Below are 22,803 nucleotides of genomic sequence, written 5' to 3' on the forward strand. Positions count from 1 at the left end.
TGGATCAATGTGTCCAATCTTCCACCTTGAATTAATTTAGATAAATAACGTCCGTCCGTCCGTCTGTCCATTATAATTTGTAAACACGATACAGGCCACAGTTATGGACAAGTGATTAGAAGGGCTGTACTGAACATTTGTAATGTTTGTTGACCTCTAGTCGGTCAAGAGATGCAAATATCGCGAAATATTGCCTAAGCTCAGAATATAGAACCACAGAAAGTTATATATATATATATATATAAATATTGAAAATTTTGACCCTTAGTGAGGGAGGTAACCGAAGGAGTGCACCCATCTTCGGACTTGGTAAGGAGAATACCAATTTTGTCATATTTTACACAAAGGTCAGGGTCCATTTGATCAGCTAAATATTGACCGATCCTTTACGAAATAGTCACGCTTATTCCTTGGTCGGGATGTTCGGACCATAATTTTGGCCTCTATAGTGAATAAATGCTTTCAATTCCCGCTTTAATTTTTTTAACCATACCTTTGATTTTGTATTGACAACTTTTTATTAAAATCCACCCTTTCACTATCCTTTTTAACGAAATTTTGACCATTTTGTAATCGAGGTAACAGAAGGAGTGGATTGACTCCAAATTGTCGGAAACGGATTTGTACAACCAATATTTCGCGAAGGCACGTTTTGCGTAGCGAAATGTAGTAGCATAAGTCTGAGGGTATAATTAAAGTTCATTTTTATACCCTTTAGCCTTATTGCTTTGTGTGGCCGTAAATATCTCATCTAAAAATCTATCTGTAAAAATATTTCATGAAATGAAAATTTCTAATAAACCAGTGAGCGGAGCAGTATAGTATAGGCCGACCATGCGATACCCTACACAGCTACCACGGAGTTCTAATTTTCTGTGGATGTTTATTCCGAGCGTGAGCAATATTTCGTGACATTTACACCCTCAGGGTCTATTTGACCCGCTAAATGGCCTGATCCCCTAATCCATGTAAAATTTCACGATGTTCGGGCCATAATTGCGGCGTCTGGAGCGACCAGAAAATTGGACAAAAATAAAGTTTTGTCAATTTCATCCCCAAAATATTAACCGATCTTTCCCAAAAACAATAGGGGTCTTCATTGGCCAGAACCCATCCTACACGCAAAATTTCGTGAAGATTGGTCCATAACTGTGGCCTGTATCGTGTTTACAAATTATAATGGACAGACGGACGGACACACATGTCTAGATCGATTCAGATAGTCGAAATTTGACGATCGGTATACTTAAAGGGGAGTCTAGGACTAATATTTCGCGGCGTTACAAACTCTTGGGCCTGCAAAAAGGTGTAATACCCTGACAACATAGTTGTGTAGGGTATAAAAATAGTATGCCTATCATATCAGCATTTATACATTAAAACCAGTGAGCGGAGCAGTATAGTCGGACGGGGCCGACCATACGATACCCTACACAACTACCACGGAACTTAAATTTTCTGCGGATGTTTATTCGGAGCCTGGGCAATTTTTCGTGATATTGGCATCCTCTTGCCCGATTAGAGGTAAACATCACTTCTTGCTCACACTGACATATTTTCCGAATATTACGAGTATTCAGTACATCTATTGTCCAGATTCCCTTCACCGTGGGTTGTGTTGTGATGTGCGGCTTTCATTTGAGGTCTATAGATCGACTCGAAAATAACACAAAAAATTAAGTTTTCGGTCCACTTCATTCCAAAATTATTATCTGATCATAACCGAAAATTATAGGCGTTGTCCTTGACCATAACTGGAACCTCATGGAACATTTCAAAGCGATCAGCGCTATAGTTGCGCTCTCCAGAGTGATAATGGGTTAATAAAAAATATATGAATACGGAGATACCTGTAAATATTTAGGTGTAACTCCCACATCCGAGCACATACAACAATATAATTAGTCTAATTTAAAGGTTAAACACTCCTCTTGGATATAATATCAACTTCTCATGTATATGTCCTTCAGGGGAAAATATTTACGCCATAGAATACAAATTCTGTAATTTTTCACACAAAAGTCAGGGTCCATTTGACCCGCTAAATATTGACCGATCTTTCTCCAAACAGGCATGCTTAGTCTTTGGCCCGATCCGCTTCTCCATGCAAATTTTCACGATGTTCGGACCATTGTTGCGGCCTCTGGAGCGACTAGAAAAATCGACAAAAATTTAGTATTTGGTCCATTTCATCCCCTAAATATTAACCGATATTTCCCAAAAACAATAGGGGTCTTCATTGGCCAGAACCCATCCTACATGCAAAATTTCGTGAAGATTGGTCTATAACTGTGGCCTGTATCGTGTTTACAAATTATAATGGACCGACGGACGGACGGACACACATGTCTAGATCGACTCAGCTAGTCGAGATATGACGATCGGTATACTTAAAGGTGGGTCTAGGACCAATACCAAGCTATAATACCCTGACAACATAGTTGTGTAGGGTATAATAACCATTATAAATTTAATGGATACACTGGGAACCGGACCGGTCATTGCCGGGAGCAGTAGGTGTCGTCTTTGTCCAGAACTGGACCTATGCCTAGCTAATCAAGATATGGCGATGGATGGTCTAGGACCAAAATTTCGAGGCGTTACCCACTTGTGACACCATCACAAAATGTTGTGTAGGGCATAAAAAACTACAATTGGGATAGTCCTTAATTTTGTTTTTATTAGAATACAAAACGTTTTCGTAAGTATTCTCCAATCTTCTGTTTAAATAACATTGTATCGAATTCCTGAATTATTTGTTAAGAAATTACCATTACTTTAATTTTCTTTTTTTATTTTTCTTGATATCTGATTAAATAAATTTTCTGTTACAAAATCAAGAGTGAGTAATTTTCACAAACAGAAAAAAAATTAAGCAATGGTCAGATGTCGAATGACGTCGCCTGTGTGTGTTTGCCTGGAATATGTTGTAATCGATTTGTATGTGTGTATGTATGTTGTAATTTTATTTATTGTAAAACCCACTTATGGGAGCATAGTTGAGAGGTGGTGGTTAACCGGCAGCGCCAACGTCATTGCCACCTAAATTCTAAACCACCAATTGTCATTATTTTTTTCTTCTGGTCACTCACATTAAAGACGCCAAACCACCAACAACAATAACAACAAACATTTCCAACACCACACTAACAATGCATCAACTTGGATCTAGGAAACAATACAACAAACAACAAATTGTGCATTAACGTGATTATAAAGTGTCTGCTAAGCGAGTTCGAACCCGGTTGAGAAGGCCAGCCAGGCAGCCAGTCAGCTTGCCGGGCGGTATGTTGCTTTATGAACTGAAATTTTTTGTTTTTGTTGCTTTATGTTTCTATTCTCATATTTTGCAAACCATTTTCGCCAACATTTGCTCGCGTTTTTGTTGTTGTTGCCGCCTTTGTTATGGTTTGTGTTCGACTCATTTGTATGGCTTTGCATCAAACGGCAGCGGCGGCAACGTCAGCATCTGTAGCTGATTTTAGGGGAATTTCATTTTGTTTCGAACAAGCATTTGAGGAAATAAGGCACGTTTTTAGTATATAAATGGGCACCCGTACCTAGATTAAAACATAAACTATTCAGACTTCAAAACAGTCTAAACAGTCACATCAGCAACACAGACCTCTTCGTCTATTTCTTAACTCTCCACTTCAAAACTCCTAAAGGATAATCAAAATGTTCAAATTGGTAAGGCGAGCGCAAAAGGATATACTATAGGATATTTTGGTGAACTTTCAATTTTATTCTTGACATTGCAGGTGGTGTTGTCTGCTCTTTTGGCCGTAGCTGCTGCTCGTCCCGGTTACTTGGCTGGCCATGGTCCTCTTCTACTGTCGGCTCCTGCCACTGTCATCCATGAGCCTGCCTATGCCAAAGTTGGTGCCATTGTCAAATCCGTACCCACTGCCGTATCCCATCAATCCATTAGCCAGGTCCACAGCTCAGCTCATGTTGTCCAGCCCATTGTTGCACCAGTGATTAAGACAACCTATGCTGCAGCTCCCTTAGCATTGCATGCCAGTTATCATGCTCCTGTCTTGCCATTGGCCCATGGTTATGCTCATCCCTGGTAAATCCAAACGAAGATGTGATGCGGTGGGTGTATGTGTATGGATTTGTCATAGCTGGAAGATATATTTTGATTCAACCCGCTTTGGCTTATGCTGCTGCCCTAGTTGTAATCCGGTACTGAACAGTTGGACATAATAGTTTATGTGTTTTTGTTTCTATTTTCTAAAGCTATTTCACTGCTATATTTTCTAAAAATCATCATTGCCATAAAGAAATGTTCATTTGTCATATTATATAATATTTTTTTTATATGTATGTATATACCTTTGTATTTATATTTATTACTATTGTTTCATCCCAATTACATAGTTTTCCCTCCACTCTTTAGTGAATGTACGTTTGTTCTCTATTCCAAAACAAAATTTTATATATTTTTTTAAAAAAGATAAACAAAACTTTTGACTGATAATTCAATGATTTTTTTGTAAATGAAGTAATAAAGATCGAAATGATTTGTAAACAAATATTTGAATATTGTTTTTTATTCAAAAAAAACACACACACAATTCGGTCGTTTGAAAAATAGTATTTTTTTAAACATTAATTAAAACAATAAGGCTTTAATTTTCAATTTAAACTATTCTTAAAACCCCACTTCGTTTCCCACTCTCCTAAAAATAATTTTTAAACCAGTGAGCGGAGGAGTATAGTCGGACGGGCCGACCATATGAAACCCTACACAACTTCCACCAAACTGTAATTTCAGCGGTTCTATACTCTCAGCCAGGGCAAAATTTCGGTACACACATATCTAGATCGGGTGTAGGTGGGTCTAGGACCAATATTTCGCGGCATTACAAACTTTTGGGGCTGCACAAAGCTATAATACCCTCACAACATAGTTGTATAGGGTATAAAAATCTTTTTGTTCTAAGTAAGTTACTAATATTCAGTACAGCCCTTCTAATTACTTGGCCATATTCCCTTCACCGTGGATTGTGTTGTGATGTTCGGGTTTCAATTGGGGCCTATACATCGACTCTAAAAAAAAAATACATAAAATTAAGTTATCGGCCCAGTTCATCCCAAAATTATTATCTGATCATCACCGAAAATTATAGCCGTTGTCCTTGACCATACATAGACCCTCATGGAAAATTTCAAAGCGATCAGAGCAATATTTGCGCCTTCTAGTGTGGTAATGGGTTACTAAAAAATATCTGAATACGTATGCACCTGTAAAAAATTAAGTGTAACTTCCACATCTGAGTATATACGACAATATAATTGGTATCAATTAAAAGGTCAAGCACTCCTCTTGAATATACTGTCTACTTTTTGTGTCTATGTCCTTCAGGGGTAAATATATACGCTATAGAATACATTTTTTTTTAATTTTTAACACAAAAGTCAGTCCATTTGACCCGCTAAATATTGATCGATCTTTATCTAAACAGGCGTGCTTATTCTTCGGTCCGATCCCCTACTCCATGTAAAATTTAATCATGCTCGGACCATAATGGCGGCCTCTGGAGCGACCAAAAAATCATCCTACATGCAAAATTTCGTGAAGATTGGTCCATAAATGTAGCCTGTATCGTGTTTACAAATAATAATGGACAGACGGACGGACATACATATTTAGATCGACTCAGTTGGTCGCGATATGATCGATATACTTAATAATATGATCGATATACATAAAAGGACCAATATTTCGCGGCGTTACAAACTCTTGGGACTGCACAAGTCTACAATACCCTGACAAAATAGTTGTGTAGAGTACAAAAATCCTCACCTATATCACCACTTCATAAACAAATTATGAAGAATAGCCGAAATCTAGGCCTATATTTTCTTTTGAAAATACATTTATTCCACAGTAAGAAAATATTTTCAAGAAAAATCGAAGCCATTATTTCCACAGGAAATATATTTTTAAAAGCCCCATGTCTTATATTTTTCTTTGATATTTACTTTTTAAATCCACGCCTACTTATTTATAATTCCATGCCTTTAATTTACAAATTTAAAAAAATGTTGGAATGAGTTTCGAAATGACATTTAGGAAAATGCGGCTTAAATCTTTTAAATACCGAAAATTGGGAATACAGATTTATTTTATTTGCAATATTAAAATTAAATTTGAAATTAAATCTTAAGTATGCCATTACTAAAATGTTTTTTCTAAAAAAAAAAATACTCAATTACTCATATTTTCATTTCAAAAAGTAACGTTGCTTCATCAATAACATTCATGTTGTAGTTATATTATATAATATCCTGTCATACACTGTACCACATTTGTCACAATATACAACAGCAACAGACCACCTCCTCTGCCTTCGCCACACTCCTACATATCCCTCGATATAGATATTACAAAATCCATCCCACATTACACGTGTCCAATGAATGCATTTTACATTCAATTACTGCATGCTTTCTATAATCAAATTCCCTTTTTTTCTGTTTCCTTGCAGCTATTCGATAAACAGGTATGTATGTATTGGTGTTGGTGTATATGTGTGTGTGTGGCATATTTGCTCTTCATCAATCATGGCAGCATTTGAGTGCAGTGTCATCAATCCTTGGCATTGCTGTTCATTTGTGTGCTGCGTGCAACATTAGTCATTGCTGTGTGAACAACAGCACTTCGTTTTCCTTTTTTTGCAATGCAAAAATTCTCCTTTTGGGACTAAATCGAGTGTAATGCTTTATGGCACAGGACACCTTTCCTTGGGCATGGTTGCTAGTTACTTATCCATGAAAAATCCCAATATTTTCAGCCATTCATCATCGCATATTTGCAACGATACAATGTTAGTTGGAGGGGGAGGGTGGGGATGAGTTCGCACTGCATTTAAGAACATATTGTGGGGCACGTGTCAAATCGAATGGTGTTTATTGGTCATCCGGTCTTCGGCTGATTGTGCAGTGCAATGAACTGAACTAAAGAATGACCTTCGACGGAAATGTCCTTTTGGCGTGATTACAGTGGTATTTTAATGCAATTTTTAAAAAAATAATTTTTAATGACAATCGTGGATTTTTTACAAAATACTTTTCTGGTTGCTCCTGAGGCTGCAATTATGACCCAAACTTAGCGAATTTGTACATAGAGAAGGGGATCGGGCCAAAGAATAAGCATGCCTGTTTTGATAAAGATCGGTCATTATTTTGCGGATCAAATGGACCCGAACTTTTGTATTATTGTATGTACTCGGATTCCTTAATATATTTATAAGGACTATCAAGGAATAACAAGGAGTGTGGACTATTCCTAGGCTTGAATTTTTTAATATTATTCCAAAGGATTACCAATAAGCGTGGCTTCATGTAAATATATTTTTCAAGGACTATCCATAAGTCGGATTTTTTAACAACATTTGAAGAACTTGCCATAAAAAATATGTTTAAGAACTATCAATAATTTTCCAAAATTATCTACAAAGAGTGAATTTTTTAAATATATTTTAAGTTCTATCCTTAAGCGTGGATTTTAAATATTATTTCGAGAACTATCTATGAACGTAGACTATCCATAATCACGGATTTTTTTTAATATTTTTCAATGGCTATCCATAAGGGAGGGTTTTTTATACCCTACACAACTATGTTGTCAGGGTATTATAGCTATGTGCAGCCCCAAAAGTTTGCAACGCCGCGAAATATTGGTCCACCTTTAAGTATACCGATCGTCATATCTCGACTAGCTGAGTCGATCTAGACATATGTGTCTAGACGTGTGTGTCCGTCCGCCCGTCTGTCTGTCCATTATATTTTTTAAACAAGATACAGGGCACAGTTATGGGCCAATCTTCACGAAATTTTGCATTAAGTATGGGGTCAATGATTAAAGATCGGTTAATATTTAGGGGATGAAATGGACCAAATACATAATTTTTTTCGGTTTTTCTGATCGCTCCAGCGGTCCCAATTATGACCCGAAATTTTACATGGATATGGGGACCGGGCCAGAGAATAAGTATGTCTGTTTTGAAAAAGATCGGTTAATATTTAGCTGGTCAAATGGACCCTGACTTCCGTGTGAAAAATTACAAAAATTGTATTCTATGGCGTATATATTTACTCCTGAAGGACATAGACCAGATAGAAGTTTATAGAATATCCAAGTAGAGTGGTTGATGTGAGAGTTAAACTTAAATATTTACAGGTTCTTACGTATTCAGATATTATTTAATAATCCATTAACATGATAGGGCAGAAATATTGCGCTGATCGCTTTGAAAATTTTCATGAGGTTCCAGTTATGGTCAAGGACGACGCCTATTATTTTCGGTGGTGATCATATAATTCGGAATTAAATGGACCGAAAAACAAGAATTTTTGGAGTCGATCTATAGGCCACATCACAACCCACGGTGAAGGGAATCTGGCCAAGTAATTAGAAGTGCTGTACTGAATATTAGTAATATTCGGAAACTATGTGAGTGTAAAGAAGAGATGCTATTGGCCTATAATCGGGCAAGATTATGCAAATTTCTCGGAATATTGCACATGCTCGAAATAAACATCGGCACATGTTTGGGTTTACATGGTAGTGGTGTAGGGTATCGCATGGTCGGCCCCGTCCGACTATACTGCTCCGCTCACTGGTTTTTGAATATATATATTTTTTTAAAGACAATAAATAAGCGCGTTTTTTTAAAATGACTATTAAAAGAGGCGGATGTTTTATACACAACTATGTTGTCAGAGTATTATAGCTTTGTGCCCCAAGAGTTTGTAACGCCGCGAAATATTGGTCCTAGACCCACCATTATGTATACCGATCGTCTTATCTCGACTAGTTGAGTCGATTTAGACATGTGTGTCCGTAAGTCTGTCCGTTTGTTCATTATAATTTGTAAACACGATACAGGCCACAGTTATGGACCAATCTTCGAAATTTTGCATGTAGGATGGGTTCAGCCCAATGAAGACCCTTATTGTTTTTGGTAAATATCGGTTAAAATTTAAGGGATGAAATGGACCAAATACTTAATTTTTGTCCGTTTTTCTGGTCGCTCCAGAGGCCACAATTATGGCAAGAACATCGCGAAATTTTACATGGAGAACAAGAATAAGCATGCCCTGGATGACATAGACCAGCGAAGTTGGTAGTATATCCAAGAGGAGTGGTTACCTTTAAACTGATACCAATTATATGGTCGTATGTACTCGGATGTGCTTACGTACTGAGATATTATTTAGTAACGCATTACCACACTAGTGGGAGGGAATATAGCGCTGATCGCTTTGAAATTTTCCATGAGGATTCAGGTATGGCCAAGGAAAGCGACTATAATATTCGGTGTTGATCCGATAATAATTTTGGGATGAAGTGGACCGAAAACTTAATTTTTTGTGTTCTTTCGATTTGATATATATGGCGCAATTGAAAGTCGGACATCACAACACAACCCACGGTGAAAGGAATATGGACAAGTAATCAGAGGGACTGTAGTGTATATTAGTAATATTCGAAAAAAAATGTCAGTGTAAGAGGGTGCAACTATCACGAAACATTGTCCAGGCTCGGAATAAAAATCCGCAGAAAGTTAATATTCCGTGGTAGTTGTGTAGGGTATTGTATGGTCGGCCCAGTCCGACTATACTGATCCGTTCACTGGTTTAAATATATTTTAAGTTCTATCCTTAAGCGTAGATTTTAAATATTATTTCGAGAACTATCAATGACTATCCATAATCATGGATTTTTTTTTAAATAATTTTCAATTTTAAATATTTTTCAACTTATTTATTATATTTAATTTATTATGATTTTTTTTATATTTTTAATGTTTTAAATATTTTTTCCACTTTGTTTTGAAAGAAATCACTGTCACATATACATGCATTTCAGTGAAACGAAGAAAGGTCAATAAAAATAAATAATGATTGTCACCGTAAGGCAATCACGCGGAAATCTGAGGTCAGGCTGAATTAAATGGACAAGGATAAACAAACGCTGTTGTCAACAAACAAACAACAGGATTAAAATATAAACTTAATAGGACCATCATTTTCTAGTACTTAGGAAAAACATTACTAAAACGAGCAGCAGCAACAACAACAATGGAAAGAGTATATGTAACCCTTTCCATGGCACACGCATCTGAACAATTCAATTTGTTAAAATATCATCCATCCCCAGTTTTAATAACCAAATGCAAAGGATAATTGTTTTGTCAGATATTTAAAACACGGAGAATATCAATTTGCCTCGTTGTGTGTAAATATTGTCATTATCCACATATGTATGTATATACACACAGACAAGCAATGCATTCGTGTAAACATTGACTATGGTTACAAATGAATTAACTATATTTCAATATTTTTGTTTTGTGATATAAATAAAAACATTTATTTTTTAAGATTTATCTTTTTTTGTAAAGAGTAAATATTTTAATAACTATTTTTAAAAGCCTTTCTTTGGGTTTGGGGTTTTGCGAAAATACTTAAAGATGTGCCTATGCCTATAAGGGTGAATATTTTAAATATTAAGGCCTACACATTAGCTTGATTTTTTTCTTAATTGATTTTCAAGCATAATTTTCCATAAATATTTCTTTAAGGTCTGTCAATACGCGTGGATTTTTGAGATATTATATATTATAAGTTTTTCTGTAAGGGCGGATTTTTTTAAAATATATTTTAATGTTTTTATAAGAATGTTTTTTTGTCTATAATCGTGGATTTTATAAAAAGTAATTTTGAGTGTCTAATTTTTTTGAAGGTCTAATTTTTCAAGGACTCCATAAACTATCAATAAGCTAATAATAAGTGTTAATAGGTGCATTTTTTAAATAAGCGTGGATTTTTTAAAAATGTTTTCTAAAAACTATCACTAACGCAATGAGTGCTTTTATATTCTTGAAAAACTGCATTTCCTGCACCATATCTGTAAATACCGTAAAAATCTACCTCTCTTTAATGCTGTTAATTATTTGACCTTCAGTTTCGCGGAACATTGAACTGAATAAAACCACAAGAGATTTACGCAGCAACATCATGAAAAAATGAATTGCAAATTATTTACATGCAGACAATGACGACATTTTTTCACTTCATTAATGAAAAAAATGTTAATTAGATGCTGCAATAAATTCAAGAGGAGGCGAATGTAAATTCATTTTTTTAAAGCACTATGTACTTTCGAATCGTGAAGTTCAGACATTGAATTGCTGATCCAGCTGTTATGATTGCAGTCGCTGTACAATTTTACATAGTCATAAACAAGTGAGAGGAGCAGTATAGTCAGACGGGGCCGACCATACCATACCCTACATAACTATAACGGAACTCTAACTTACTGCGGATGTTTATTCCGAGCCTGGGCACATCTTCCTTACACAAACATATTTTCCGAGTATTACTAATATTCAGGACAGCCCTTATGATTACTTGCCCAGATTCCCTTTTGAATTAAGAATACAAATTTTGTTATTTTTCACACAAGAGTCAGGGTTCATTTGATCCGCTAAATAATGACCAATCTTTATCAAAGTAGGCATGCTTATTCTTTGGCTTCTCCATGTAAAAATTCTAGATATTTGGACCATAATTGCGGCCTCTGGAGCGACCAGAAAAACTGACAAAAATTTAGTATTGGTCCATTTCATCCCCTAAATATTAACCGATCTTTTCCAAAAACAATAGGGGTCTTCATTAGCCAGAACCCATCCTACATGCAAAATTTCGTGAAGATTGGTTCATAACTGTGGCCTGTATCGTGTTTACAAAATATAATGGACAGACGGACGGACGGACACACACGTCTAGATCGATTCAGCTAGTCGAGATATGACGATCGGTATACTTAAAGGTGGGTCTAGGACCAATATTTCGCGGCGTTACAAACTTTTGGGGCTGCACAAAGCTATAATACCCTGACAACATAGTTGTGTAGGGTATAAAAATTAAGTATTTTGTCCATTCAGCCCCCTATATATTATCCGATATTTACCAAAAACAATAGGGGGCGTAATTTTCCAGAACCTATCCTACATGCAAAATTTCGTGAAGATTGATAGTCTGTGACCTGTATCGTGTTTACAAATTATAACGGACAGACGGACGGACGGGCAGACATGTCCAGATTGAATCAGCTAGTCGAGATATGACGATCGGTATACTTAAAGGTGGGTCTGGGACCAATATTTCGCGGCGTTACAAACTCTTGAGGCTGCACAATGCTATAATACCCTGACAATATAGTTGTGTAGGGTATAAAAATTCGTGTATGGATAGCCTATATTTTTTTAATTCAAGCTTTGGACAGGCCTCAAAAATATTTAAAAAATATCCACATTTATGGAAAAACCTTAAAAAATATATTTTGTCTTATGGACTAATTTCAAACAATCAATGCTTTTGGACAGACTTAAATAAAAATATTTTAAAAAATGCACGCTCAGACCAATCTTTAAAAACACATTTACAAATAGTGAGCGGAGCAGTATAGTAGGACGAGGCCGAACATACGATACTCTACACAACTACCACTCAACACTAACTTTGTAAGGATTTTTATTCCGTGCCTGCGCAATATTTTGTGATAGTTGCACTCTCTTGCCCGATTAGAGGTCAACAGCAACTCTTCCTTATACTGACATATTTTCCGAATATTACTAATATTCAGTACAGCCCTTCTAATTAATTGTCCAGATTCCATTCACACGGAACATTTCAAAGCAATCAGCTCTATATTTCCGCCCTCCAGTGTGGTAATGGGTTACTAAATAATATCTGAATACGTAAGCACCTATAAATAAATATATATTTATGCCAATTATATTGGCATCAATTTAAAGGTCAACCAATCCTGTTGGATATATTATCGGCTCTATGACCTTCAGGGGCAAATATATACGCCATAGAATGCAAATTTTGTATTTTTTCACACAAAAATCAGGGTCCATTTTACCAGCTAAATATTGACCAATCTTTAGACCGATCCCGTTCTCCATTTAAAATTTCGCTGTGTTCGGGCAATAATTACGGCCTCTGGAGCGACCAGAAAAACGGACAAAAATTTAGTATTTGGTTCATTGCATCCCCTAAATATTAACCGATATTTACCAAAAACAATAAGGGTCTTCATTGGCCAGAACCCATCCTACATGCAAAATTTCGTGAAGATTGGTCCATGACTGTGGCCTGTATCGTCTTTACAAATTATAATGGACAGACGGACTGACGGAGGGACACACATGTCTAGATCGACTCAGTCCTTCTAATAACTTGTCCATATTCCCTTCATCGTAATTCATTACGCTGTTCTAAATTTTGTTCAAATCGAAAGATATATAGGGACGTTGGTGTACCATTTACCTTAAATCGGACGAAAATATGTATGGGAGCTATATCTAAATCGAAACTGATTTTCACGAAACTTAACACACATCTTTCCAGACCTAATTCATTACGCTGTGCCAAATTTCGTACAAATCGAAAGATATATAGGGACTTTGGTGCACCATTTACCTTAAATCGGACGAAAATATGTGTGGGAGCTATATCTAAATCGGAACCGATTTTCACGAAACTTAACACACATCATTCATTACGCTTTGCCAAATGTCGTGCAAATCGGAATATATATAGGGACGTTGGTGCACCATTTACCTTAAATCGGACGAAAATATGTGTGGGAGCTATATCTACATCTGAAACGATTTTCCTGAAACATACACACATTATTCTAGACCTAATTCATTACGCTGTGCCAAATTTCGTGCAAATCAAAAGATATATAGGGACTTTGGAGCACCATTTACATTAAATTTGACGAAAATATATATATAGGAGCTACATCTAAATCTGAACCGATTTTTCCCAATTTCAATAGAGTTCGTCCTTGGACCAAATAAGTGACCTATGCCAAATTTCATCCAAATCGGATCATAAATGCGATCTGTGCTTTGTTCACAAAAATACATGGACGGACAGACGGACATGCGTAAACCGACTCAGAAAGTGATTCTATGCATATTCTCAAAAGGAACCATGTTTCTATCTTGTTACCTTTTGCCTGTAACAAACACATGCACAAAGACATAATACCCTGTACCACAGTGTGGTGAAGGGTATAAAAAATAAAATTTTAAGAAATCCACGAGTGAAAGTCTGGGAAATTTGGTTTTTAAATAGTCCTCTAAAAATGTCCATGTTTAAAAAATTGATATTGATAGTCCTTTAAAAATATGTCTAAAATGCTCACTCATAAATATTATAATATCCTTGATTAAATATCCAAGAATTACCTTGTCCTTTGATATATATTGGTTATTCAGATTTCCTTATACCTTTTTTGAAATTAAAAAATAAAAACAACAGATTTTTAATAAATAAACGTAATTTTTTATTCGCAATTATTACTCAAATTTATAACAAATCGTTTTCAATATCCTCCAACATAACTATTTTTTTTTTCAAATCCATAGTCAATTTTTCGAAACATCTTCTTTAAATCATTTTCGCAATGCTTACCATACACCAGTGGCTGTATAAGTCAGCGGAGCTGAAGCAGCATAGGTTGAATAAGCTGGAACAGCAGCATATGTATGGGTCAATGGAGCAGCATAGGTTTGTACCACAGGTGCAGCAGCGGCATAGGTTTCAACAACTGGTGTAGCCAAAGTCTTGGTTGTATACGATGTGGTTTTAACAGCTGGACTGTAGACATCTTCCACAACATTGGCACTGCTGTGGACAACACTGTTGCTGTGATGGGACACCGCCGAGGGTACACTCTTTACCACATTACCGACATGAGCCAATGAGGATTCCTGAACGGTAACAGTGGCTGCTGGAGCAGCAGAATAGAAGAGAGGTGTTTCCAAATGACCGGGACGAGCAGCAGCTACGGCGAGAAGAGCAGACAATACCACCTAAGGTAGAACATGGAAAATATTATTTAGAAATTCATTGAAAAAAACATATTTTTATTTTGAAACCTACCAACTTGAACATTTTGTAAAGTTTTTGAGATTTTGTTTTCAGATGGTCTGTATTGAATGAATGAAATTAAGAACTGATATCATTCTGGCAACTGTTTCCCGTTTTTATACAAACAGAATAAAAACAGAAACGTTCAAAAACCAAAACAAAACATTAAAATCCCAAATGAACTATTAAAAGTTCAAAACACAATGCGTACGTATGGCCTTGCCAAGAGATTAAAAAACCGAAAAAAACATTACTAAGATTCTGGTCCACATCCCCCACCAACAACACACACACGAATAAGGTAAAAGTAAGTACAAAAGCGAAAAAGAGAAAATTAACAAGACCACAAACAATTATCTGAAAAAAACTGTAGCAGTTATAACCAAAATCTGCTGTGGAGGAGTTGTTGATCTCCGACTGACCACAAACAGATAGAATGTTTGACGTACATGCTGACTTGCAAATGATGGATATGATGTAATTGGTAAACCGACAAGTAGCTACTGTTACAAAAAAATGAAAAACCACAAAAAGCATAATTCTGAGTAATTTTGTGTAGTAGATCCTGTTCCAGGTGGAATTAAAATATTGTGACGTGATTCGGTTGGTTATTATGATAACAAACAAATGTCTTTGAAGGCGGAGTGGAATAAAACAATTTATTTCCGATCTTTTTAAAAGTTTTTAGAAAAATGTTAATAGGTCTTTAAGTTTTTATACCCTACACAATTATGTTGTCAAGGTATTATAGCTTTGTGCAGCCACAAGAGTTTGAAACGTCGCGAAATATTGGATCTAGACCCACCTTCAAATATACCGATCGTCATATCTCGACTAGCTGAGTCGATCTAGACATGCGTGTCCCTCCGTCAGTCCGTCTGTCCATTATAATTTGTAAACACTATACAGGTCCCAGTTATGGACCAATCTTCACGAAATTTTGCATGTAGGATGGGTTCTGGTCAATGAAGACCCTTATTGTTTTTGGTAAAGATCGGTTAATATTTAGGGGATGAAATGGACCAAATACTAAATTTTTGTCCGTTTTTCTGGTCGCTCCAGAGGCCGTAATTATGGCCCGAACACCGGGAAATTTTACATGAAGACCGGGATCGGTGTAAAGAATAACCATGTCTGTTTTGATAAAGATTGTTTAATATTTACCGGGTAAAATGGACCCAGACTTTTGTGTGAAAAAATACAAAATTTGCATTCTATGGCGTATAAATTGATGCCAATTATATTGGCATCAATTTGTACTCGGATGTGGGAGTTACACGTAAATATTTATAGGTGCTTACGTATTCAGATATTATTTAGTAACCCATTAACACACTGGAGGGCAAAAATATACAGCTGATTGCTTTGAAATGTTCCGTGAGGTTCCAGTAGTGGTCAGGGGCAACGACTATAATTCTCCGTGATGATCAGATAATAATTTTGGGATAAAGTGGGCCGAAAACTTATTTTTGTGTTTTTTTTTTCGAGTATAAGCCGAACATCGCAACACAAAACACGGTGAATGGAATCTGGACAATTAATTAGAAGGGTTGTACTGAATATTGGTAATATTCGGAAAATATGTCAGTGTGAGGAAAAGGTGCTTTTGACCTCTAATCGGGCAAGGAGGTGCAACTATCACGAAATATTGCCCAGGCTCGGAATAAAAAATTTAGAGTTCCGTGGTAGTTGTGTAGGGTATCGTATGATCGACCCCGTCCGTCTATACTGTTCCTCTCACCGGTTAAAAAATTTTTGGAATACGTTTTTCAAGGGTGGATTTTGTTAAATATTTGTTGGAAAATTGTTTATAAGCAAGGATTTCTTTAAATTTTTTTTGTAAATTTTATGGTTGGGCCATAATTGCGGCCTCTGGAGCGACCAGAAAAACGGACAAATAATAGGTATTTGGTCCATTCATCCCTAAATATTAACCAGTTTCCACCAAAGACAATAGGGGTATTCATTGAGCAGAACCCATCCTACATGCCCATAATTTTCGGTGATGATCAGATAATGATATTGGAATAATATAGGCATATATTGCCCAGGCTCGGAATAAATGTCCACAAAATGGTCGGCTCCGTGCGACTATACTGCTCCGCTCACTAGTTTAAAAATGTTTTTTCAACGACTATCTTAGGCGTGGATATTTTAAAAATATTTTTTAAAGACTATGTCTAAGAGTTTATTTTTTAAAAATATTTGTTTTAACGACTATTTCTAGGCGTGGATTTTTCTAAAATATTCGTTTTAACGACTTTTTAAATATAGGCGTTGATTTTTAAAAATATTTTTTTCACGACTTTCTCTAAGCGTGCATTTTTGACTTTGTTAATGTTCGTCCTTTAATCGTGGCCTTTTTAATTTTTTTTTTACTTTATATAGTAGAAGGAAATTACACAGTTCTTCTAAATTATTTATACAAAAAGTATAACGAAGAAAATCAAACACAAAATTTCTTAGTTGTCCCAATCCCCAAACAGCAAAAACGTCTGTATGTGATTAATAGTAGAATTCACACACACACAAAACGCTGTAAGCTTATGGCAAGGCCATAAACGTAAAATAACTAATAAGACTGCTTGCTTGTGTGATAGGTCTTTGATTTTGAAATTTATTTTTTCGTATATAAACTGAAGCAATTGTCAAGAATGGTATCAGTTAATCATTTCCTACATTCAATACAGACCATCTGAAATTAAACTAAAAACAAATTTACAAAAATGTTCAAATTGGTATGTAATGAATTAATAAATCGAAAAAAAAATAAAATTAAAATAAAAATATTTTTTTTCCTCCACTAGGTGGTATTGTCTGTTCTCCTCGCCGTAGCTGCTGCTCGTCCCGGTCATTTGGAAACACCTCTCTTCTATTCTGCTGCTCCAGCAGCCACGGTTACCGTTCAGGAATCCTCATTGGCTCATGTCGGTAATGTGGTAAAGAGTGTCCCATCCGCTGTGTCACATCACAGCAACAGTGTTGTCCACAGCAGTGCCAAGGTTGTGGAAGATGTTTACAGTCCAGCTGTTAAGACCACATCGTATACAACCAAAACTTTGGCTACTCCAGTGGTAGAAACCTATGCCGCTGCTGCCCCTGTGGTACATAGTTACACTGCCCCTGCTGCCGCTGCTCCTTTGGTACAAACTTATGCCGCAACTGCTCCTTTGACTCATACCTATGCTGCTGTTCCAGCTTATTCAACCTATGCTGCCTCGGCTCCTTTGACCTATACAGCCACTGGTTTATGGTAAAAAGGAGTTGCGGTGGAAAAAAAACATAATTTAGTGGTTTCGAAAAATGACTGAACTAATCATAAGCGCTATGTTGGAGGATACGATTTAATGATAATAAAATATTAATTTTAAAACAAATGAACAACTTTGGTTGGAAATTTATTATCTGGTATTTGAAAGAATTTTTCTGACATTTCCAAAGGGATAGGTATAATATTACACCTGAATATATTATACCTATTACCTAATGATGTAGAACTCCAATAACAAATTTAGGGGAATCACTTCAAGTGAAATGCATGCTAATCATTCAAGTGAAAAAGGTGCCGATATTAGAAAAAAAGTCGATCTTGGCAATTAAAATAATAATAATAAGTGACGAGGTGAATAGTATTCAAACGTCTTAACGACAGAGTTCTCAGGCAGAGAATTCCGCAGGAGACATTGCTAGTGCTATCGACTAATATTTATCAACAACATTTCCAAGATAGAGTGCTTCCTTCCAGGATGATAGAGTTTCATCTTCTTAAGGTCAAGGTTTTTAGACAGAGATTCCTAGAATCACAAAGGTGCCTTATTTGGGTCGGGGCTGCTTTATGCGACTATGTTAAAACGTGGATCTCCCGAATGCCTACAATTTGGCAAATTCTGGTAACTGTGTTTTAGAAAACAAAATAGCAAATTACAGACAGGATAGGATCAGGACCGTTTTATGGTGAAAATGTCATCCATCTTGTTGGGAAATGTGCCTAAAATTTGACTAATTCTATATAATTCTATATTGAGATAGTTGCACCCACTTGTCGGATTAGAGGTCAACTGCACCTCTAACATATATTGACTTATTTTCCGAATATAACTAATATTCTGTACAGTCCTTATACTTACTTGTCCATATTCCCTTCAGCGTGGGTTGTCTTGTGATGTTCGGCTTATAACTGTGGCCTATAGGTCGACTCGAAAAAAAACACAAAAAATAAGTTTTTGGTGCACTTCATCCCAAAATTATTATCCGATCATCACCGAAAATTAGAGGCGTTGTCCTTGACCATGGTATACGAATACGTAAGCATCTGTAAATATTTACGTGTAACTCCCACATCCGAGTACAGATAATATAATTGATATCAATTTAAATGCCATCTACTCCTCTTCTATATACTAACAACTTCTCGGGTGTATGTCCTTCAGAGGTAAATATATAAGCTATAGAATAAAAATTTTGTAACTTTTCACAAAAGTCCGGGTCCTTTTGAACCGTTAAATATTGACAGAACAGGCATGCTTATTCTTTGGCCCGAACCCCTTCTCCATGTAAAATATCGATGTTCGGGCCATAATTGCGACCAGAAAATCAGACAAAAATAAAGTTTTTGGTCCATTTCATTCCCTAAATTGTAGCCGACCTTTACCAAAATAGGGGTCTTCATTGGGCCGAACCATTCCTACATTCAAAATTTCATGAAGTCTGGTCCCTAACTGTGGCCAGAATCGTGTTTACAAATTATAATGGACGGACTCACATGTCTGAATCGACTCAGCTAGTCGAGATATGATGATCGGTGTACTTGAAGGTAGGTCTAGGACCAATATTTCGTGACGTTACAAACTCTTGGGGCTGCACAAAGTTATAATACCCTGACAATATAGTCGTGTTGGGTATAATAATATACAAAGAGGTATTTTATACTCAGAAAATCTGAAGGGTCCACTTATAGCCATATTTCTTATAAAATAAATCTAGGGATAGACCCACAATTATTATTATTGTTGTTCATCTTTCAAAAAATGGGAAATGCCAGATTCACCTCCGAAATGCCAGCCACTTCGGCTGGAATTTGAAGCTTCCATTGATTGAAAAGTGCAACGGTAACGATATATGGGGGCTATATACCATATATCTCACTTTGAACACCTACTAGGAGTAGTATCAATTATTGCGCGAAGTTAGTGGTCCATTGTGTTTTCAACAGGTTGGACATCGTACAGATTGACCAGCAGGCAGACATACAGAGTAATCGAAAAAGAATTTTATTCCAATCAACAAAATGTAAAGATTATGGGGTCTCCAACAAATATTTCGAGGTTTTGCAGACGAACGAAAAGTTTATAGGAGAAGGATAAATGTATAATCGAATTGAAAATAAATTTACTTTATATTTGTATTTTCTAAGCATTATTATTTTATTCATTTTTTAACAACATAACAAATATTATATGATAACAGCAATTCGATCAATGATAATTTGCCATCAAATCACTTCTATTACCAAGATTTAACTACAACAGGAGCTGATTCGTAGGTGTGCAAGACAGGAGAGGCCACAGTTTTAACCAAGGCAGGAGCAGAGTATGTCGTTACAAGAGGTGCAGCCAAAGTCTTGGTAGTATAAGAAGTGGTTTTCACGGCAGGTGCCAAAACATCCTCCACAACATGAGCTGAGCTATGGACAACCGAATGACTTTGATGTGACACTGAAGAGGGTACCGACTTTACTAGGGAACCAGTCTGGGCATATCCATGTTCTTGAACGGTTACCGTAGCCAAGGGAGCAGAATGTACCTCAACGGATTCATAGAGACCAGGACGAGCCAAGGCAAGGGCGAATAGAGCAGACAACAGCACCTGGAAGAACAATGGAATAAAAGAAGTGTATTAGAAATCTATATTGAGTTGTTACAACAAACAAATTCATGTACTTACCAACTTGAACATTTTGTTTGATTTGTTATTTTGTGTGAAAAGAGGGTCTGTGTTGTTTCTAGTACTTGCTAAAGAATTGTAATGATTAATTCCCAAAAATAAACGTGTTTATATACTGAACCTTTGGTGGTTGTAATGTGCTACTTCGAGTTGCTTCTAAACACACAAAAGCACGTAAATATGTGTGTGTATGTGAGTGTTATTGAAAAAACAAGACAAAACAATATTAAAGCATGATATCGACCATCATGTAATGAAGTACATGGAACACACAGACATTGTAAAAGGTGTTTATGTAACTATGAGATGGAGTGGGAGTTTCTAGGTCAAGTTCTAATTGTTTTACAGTAATTGTCTGTTTATTTCCATTACTAGTTACAAAATGTTATCGAATCGAGAAAAATGCCAGTGATTTACAAAAATATTGGTAAAAATATTACGATTTCATACCCGACACAACTATGTTCATAGGTTATTATAACTTTGTGTGGTCCAACGATTTTGTAACGCCGCGAAATATTGGTCCTCGCTCCACGTTTTGATATACAGATTTTTATTTCTCGACTAGCTGAGTCGATTTGCACATGTGTGTCCGCCCATCTGTCCAGTTTTACCAGCAACAGACCTCAGTAATGGTCCAATCCTTAGTATTTGTTAATATTTTGGGTATGACAAAGACCAACAACTTTATTGTTGTCTGTTTTTCTGATAATGACCCGAACATCACGAAATTTCGCATGGGGAAGGAGATCTGGTTATTTTGAACGACCATTTTAAATGTTATGTATTCCGAGCCACATTTGCAAAAACACTCTTCACCACTTTGGTTATATTCTACATACGAATCCTAACAGACGTCGCGTTTTTGTTATATATCTATATCTGAATCGATTTCAGGGAAACTTACCAGGGATTAATTTATATTACTTCTTTTAAATCGAATGATTTCCAGAGACTTTGGTGCATCAATTACCTAAAATCGGATGAAAATATATATGGGAGCTATATCTAAATTTGAACCGATTTTCACGATTTATGATTCGTGCAAATCGAAAGATATATAGGGACTTTGGTACACTATTTACCTTAAATGGGACGAAATATATATGGGAGCTATATCTAACTCTAAACCGATTTTTCCCAATTTCAATAGGGTTCGTCCTTCGGCCAAACAAATGAGCTGTGCCAAATTTCATTCAATTCGGATCATAAATGTGACCTTAATTTGTTTACAATTTAACATGGAGAGACAGGCAGACTGACGGACGGACATGCATAAATCGACTCAGAAAGTGATTCTATGCATGTTCTCAAAAGGAACCATGGGTATATCTCGATTATTTTCGCCTGTTACAAACATATGCACAAATACATAATTTCTGTACCACATTGTGGTGAAGGGTATAAAAACGAAGGGCAGTAATTAGGTTTTTCAAGTTAGGTGAAGGTCATGTTTGCAGGTAATGACAAATATATGTCCATGTTTTCATTTAAAGTTCCATTTTACTTTAAATATTTTGATGTTCATAGCCGCATTTGTCAATAGAAGTAGCTGTAGTTTGACATTCCGGTTCGGGGTTGGTAAACATCCTTATAAAGTCTCCATTCCATTATCTCTATGTTGAAGGTCCTACCTAAATTTCCCAAACTAAGGGCCTGTAATTTGGTATATCGTTTTCTCAGAGCATAAAAACATTTGAACAAGAACTTTCTATAATATGGTCTCCATATGAAAGTTTCGAACAATTTTCAAATGCATCTCATTAAAGATATAGACGATTTATTGTGCCAGCATCAAGTGACGGCAACAGTGCTTCTCGTACTTTAACTCCGTTTTTTGCTGAAACATGGGTTTTACAAATGCCGGGACTATACCTCAGAAACTAA

At 36.1% G+C, this 22,803-nt stretch overlaps 4 protein-coding genes across 4 annotated transcripts; 2 read left to right on the top strand and 2 right to left on the bottom strand.

Moving 5' to 3' along the window:
* Window positions 1-3,655: 3,655 nt before the first annotated feature.
* On the top strand, window positions 3,656-4,077 carry LOC133336140 (retinin-like). Its single transcript, XM_061544438.1, has 2 exons — window positions 3,656-3,690; window positions 3,762-4,077. Exons 1-2 carry the CDS (start codon window positions 3,679-3,681, stop codon window positions 4,074-4,076), a joined length of 327 nt encoding a protein of 108 aa, XP_061400422.1. The 5' UTR covers window positions 3,656-3,678; the 3' UTR covers window position 4,077.
* Window positions 4,078-14,510: 10,433 nt separating this feature from the next.
* On the bottom strand, window positions 14,511-15,042 carry LOC133336132 (retinin-like). The gene is made up of 2 exons (XM_061544430.1): window positions 14,986-15,042; window positions 14,511-14,915 (listed from the first exon to the last, which is right to left on the bottom strand). The coding sequence occupies exons 1-2, from the start codon at window positions 14,995-14,997 to the stop codon at window positions 14,511-14,513; spliced, it is 417 nt and encodes a 138-aa protein (XP_061400414.1). The 5' UTR covers window positions 14,998-15,042.
* A 2,657-nt stretch (window positions 15,043-17,699) lies between these two features.
* LOC133336131 (larval/pupal cuticle protein H1C-like) lies at window positions 17,700-18,230 on the top strand. Its single transcript, XM_061544429.1, has 2 exons — window positions 17,700-17,711; window positions 17,781-18,230. The coding sequence occupies exons 1-2, from the start codon at window positions 17,700-17,702 to the stop codon at window positions 18,228-18,230; spliced, it is 462 nt and encodes a 153-aa protein (XP_061400413.1).
* Window positions 18,231-20,478: 2,248 nt separating this feature from the next.
* Window positions 20,479-20,928, bottom strand: LOC133336134 (uncharacterized). The gene is made up of 2 exons (XM_061544432.1): window positions 20,917-20,928; window positions 20,479-20,838 (listed from the first exon to the last, which is right to left on the bottom strand). The coding sequence occupies exons 1-2, from the start codon at window positions 20,926-20,928 to the stop codon at window positions 20,479-20,481; spliced, it is 372 nt and encodes a 123-aa protein (XP_061400416.1).
* Between the last annotated feature and the right edge of the window lie 1,875 nt (window positions 20,929-22,803).

Source organism: Musca vetustissima, unplaced genomic scaffold (assembly GCF_032173495.1).
Source record: "Musca vetustissima isolate MV318-11 ecotype Yass unplaced genomic scaffold, APGP_CSIRO_Mvet_v1 utg131899, whole genome shotgun sequence".
Lineage (NCBI taxonomy): Eukaryota > Metazoa > Arthropoda > Insecta > Diptera > Muscidae > Musca > Musca vetustissima.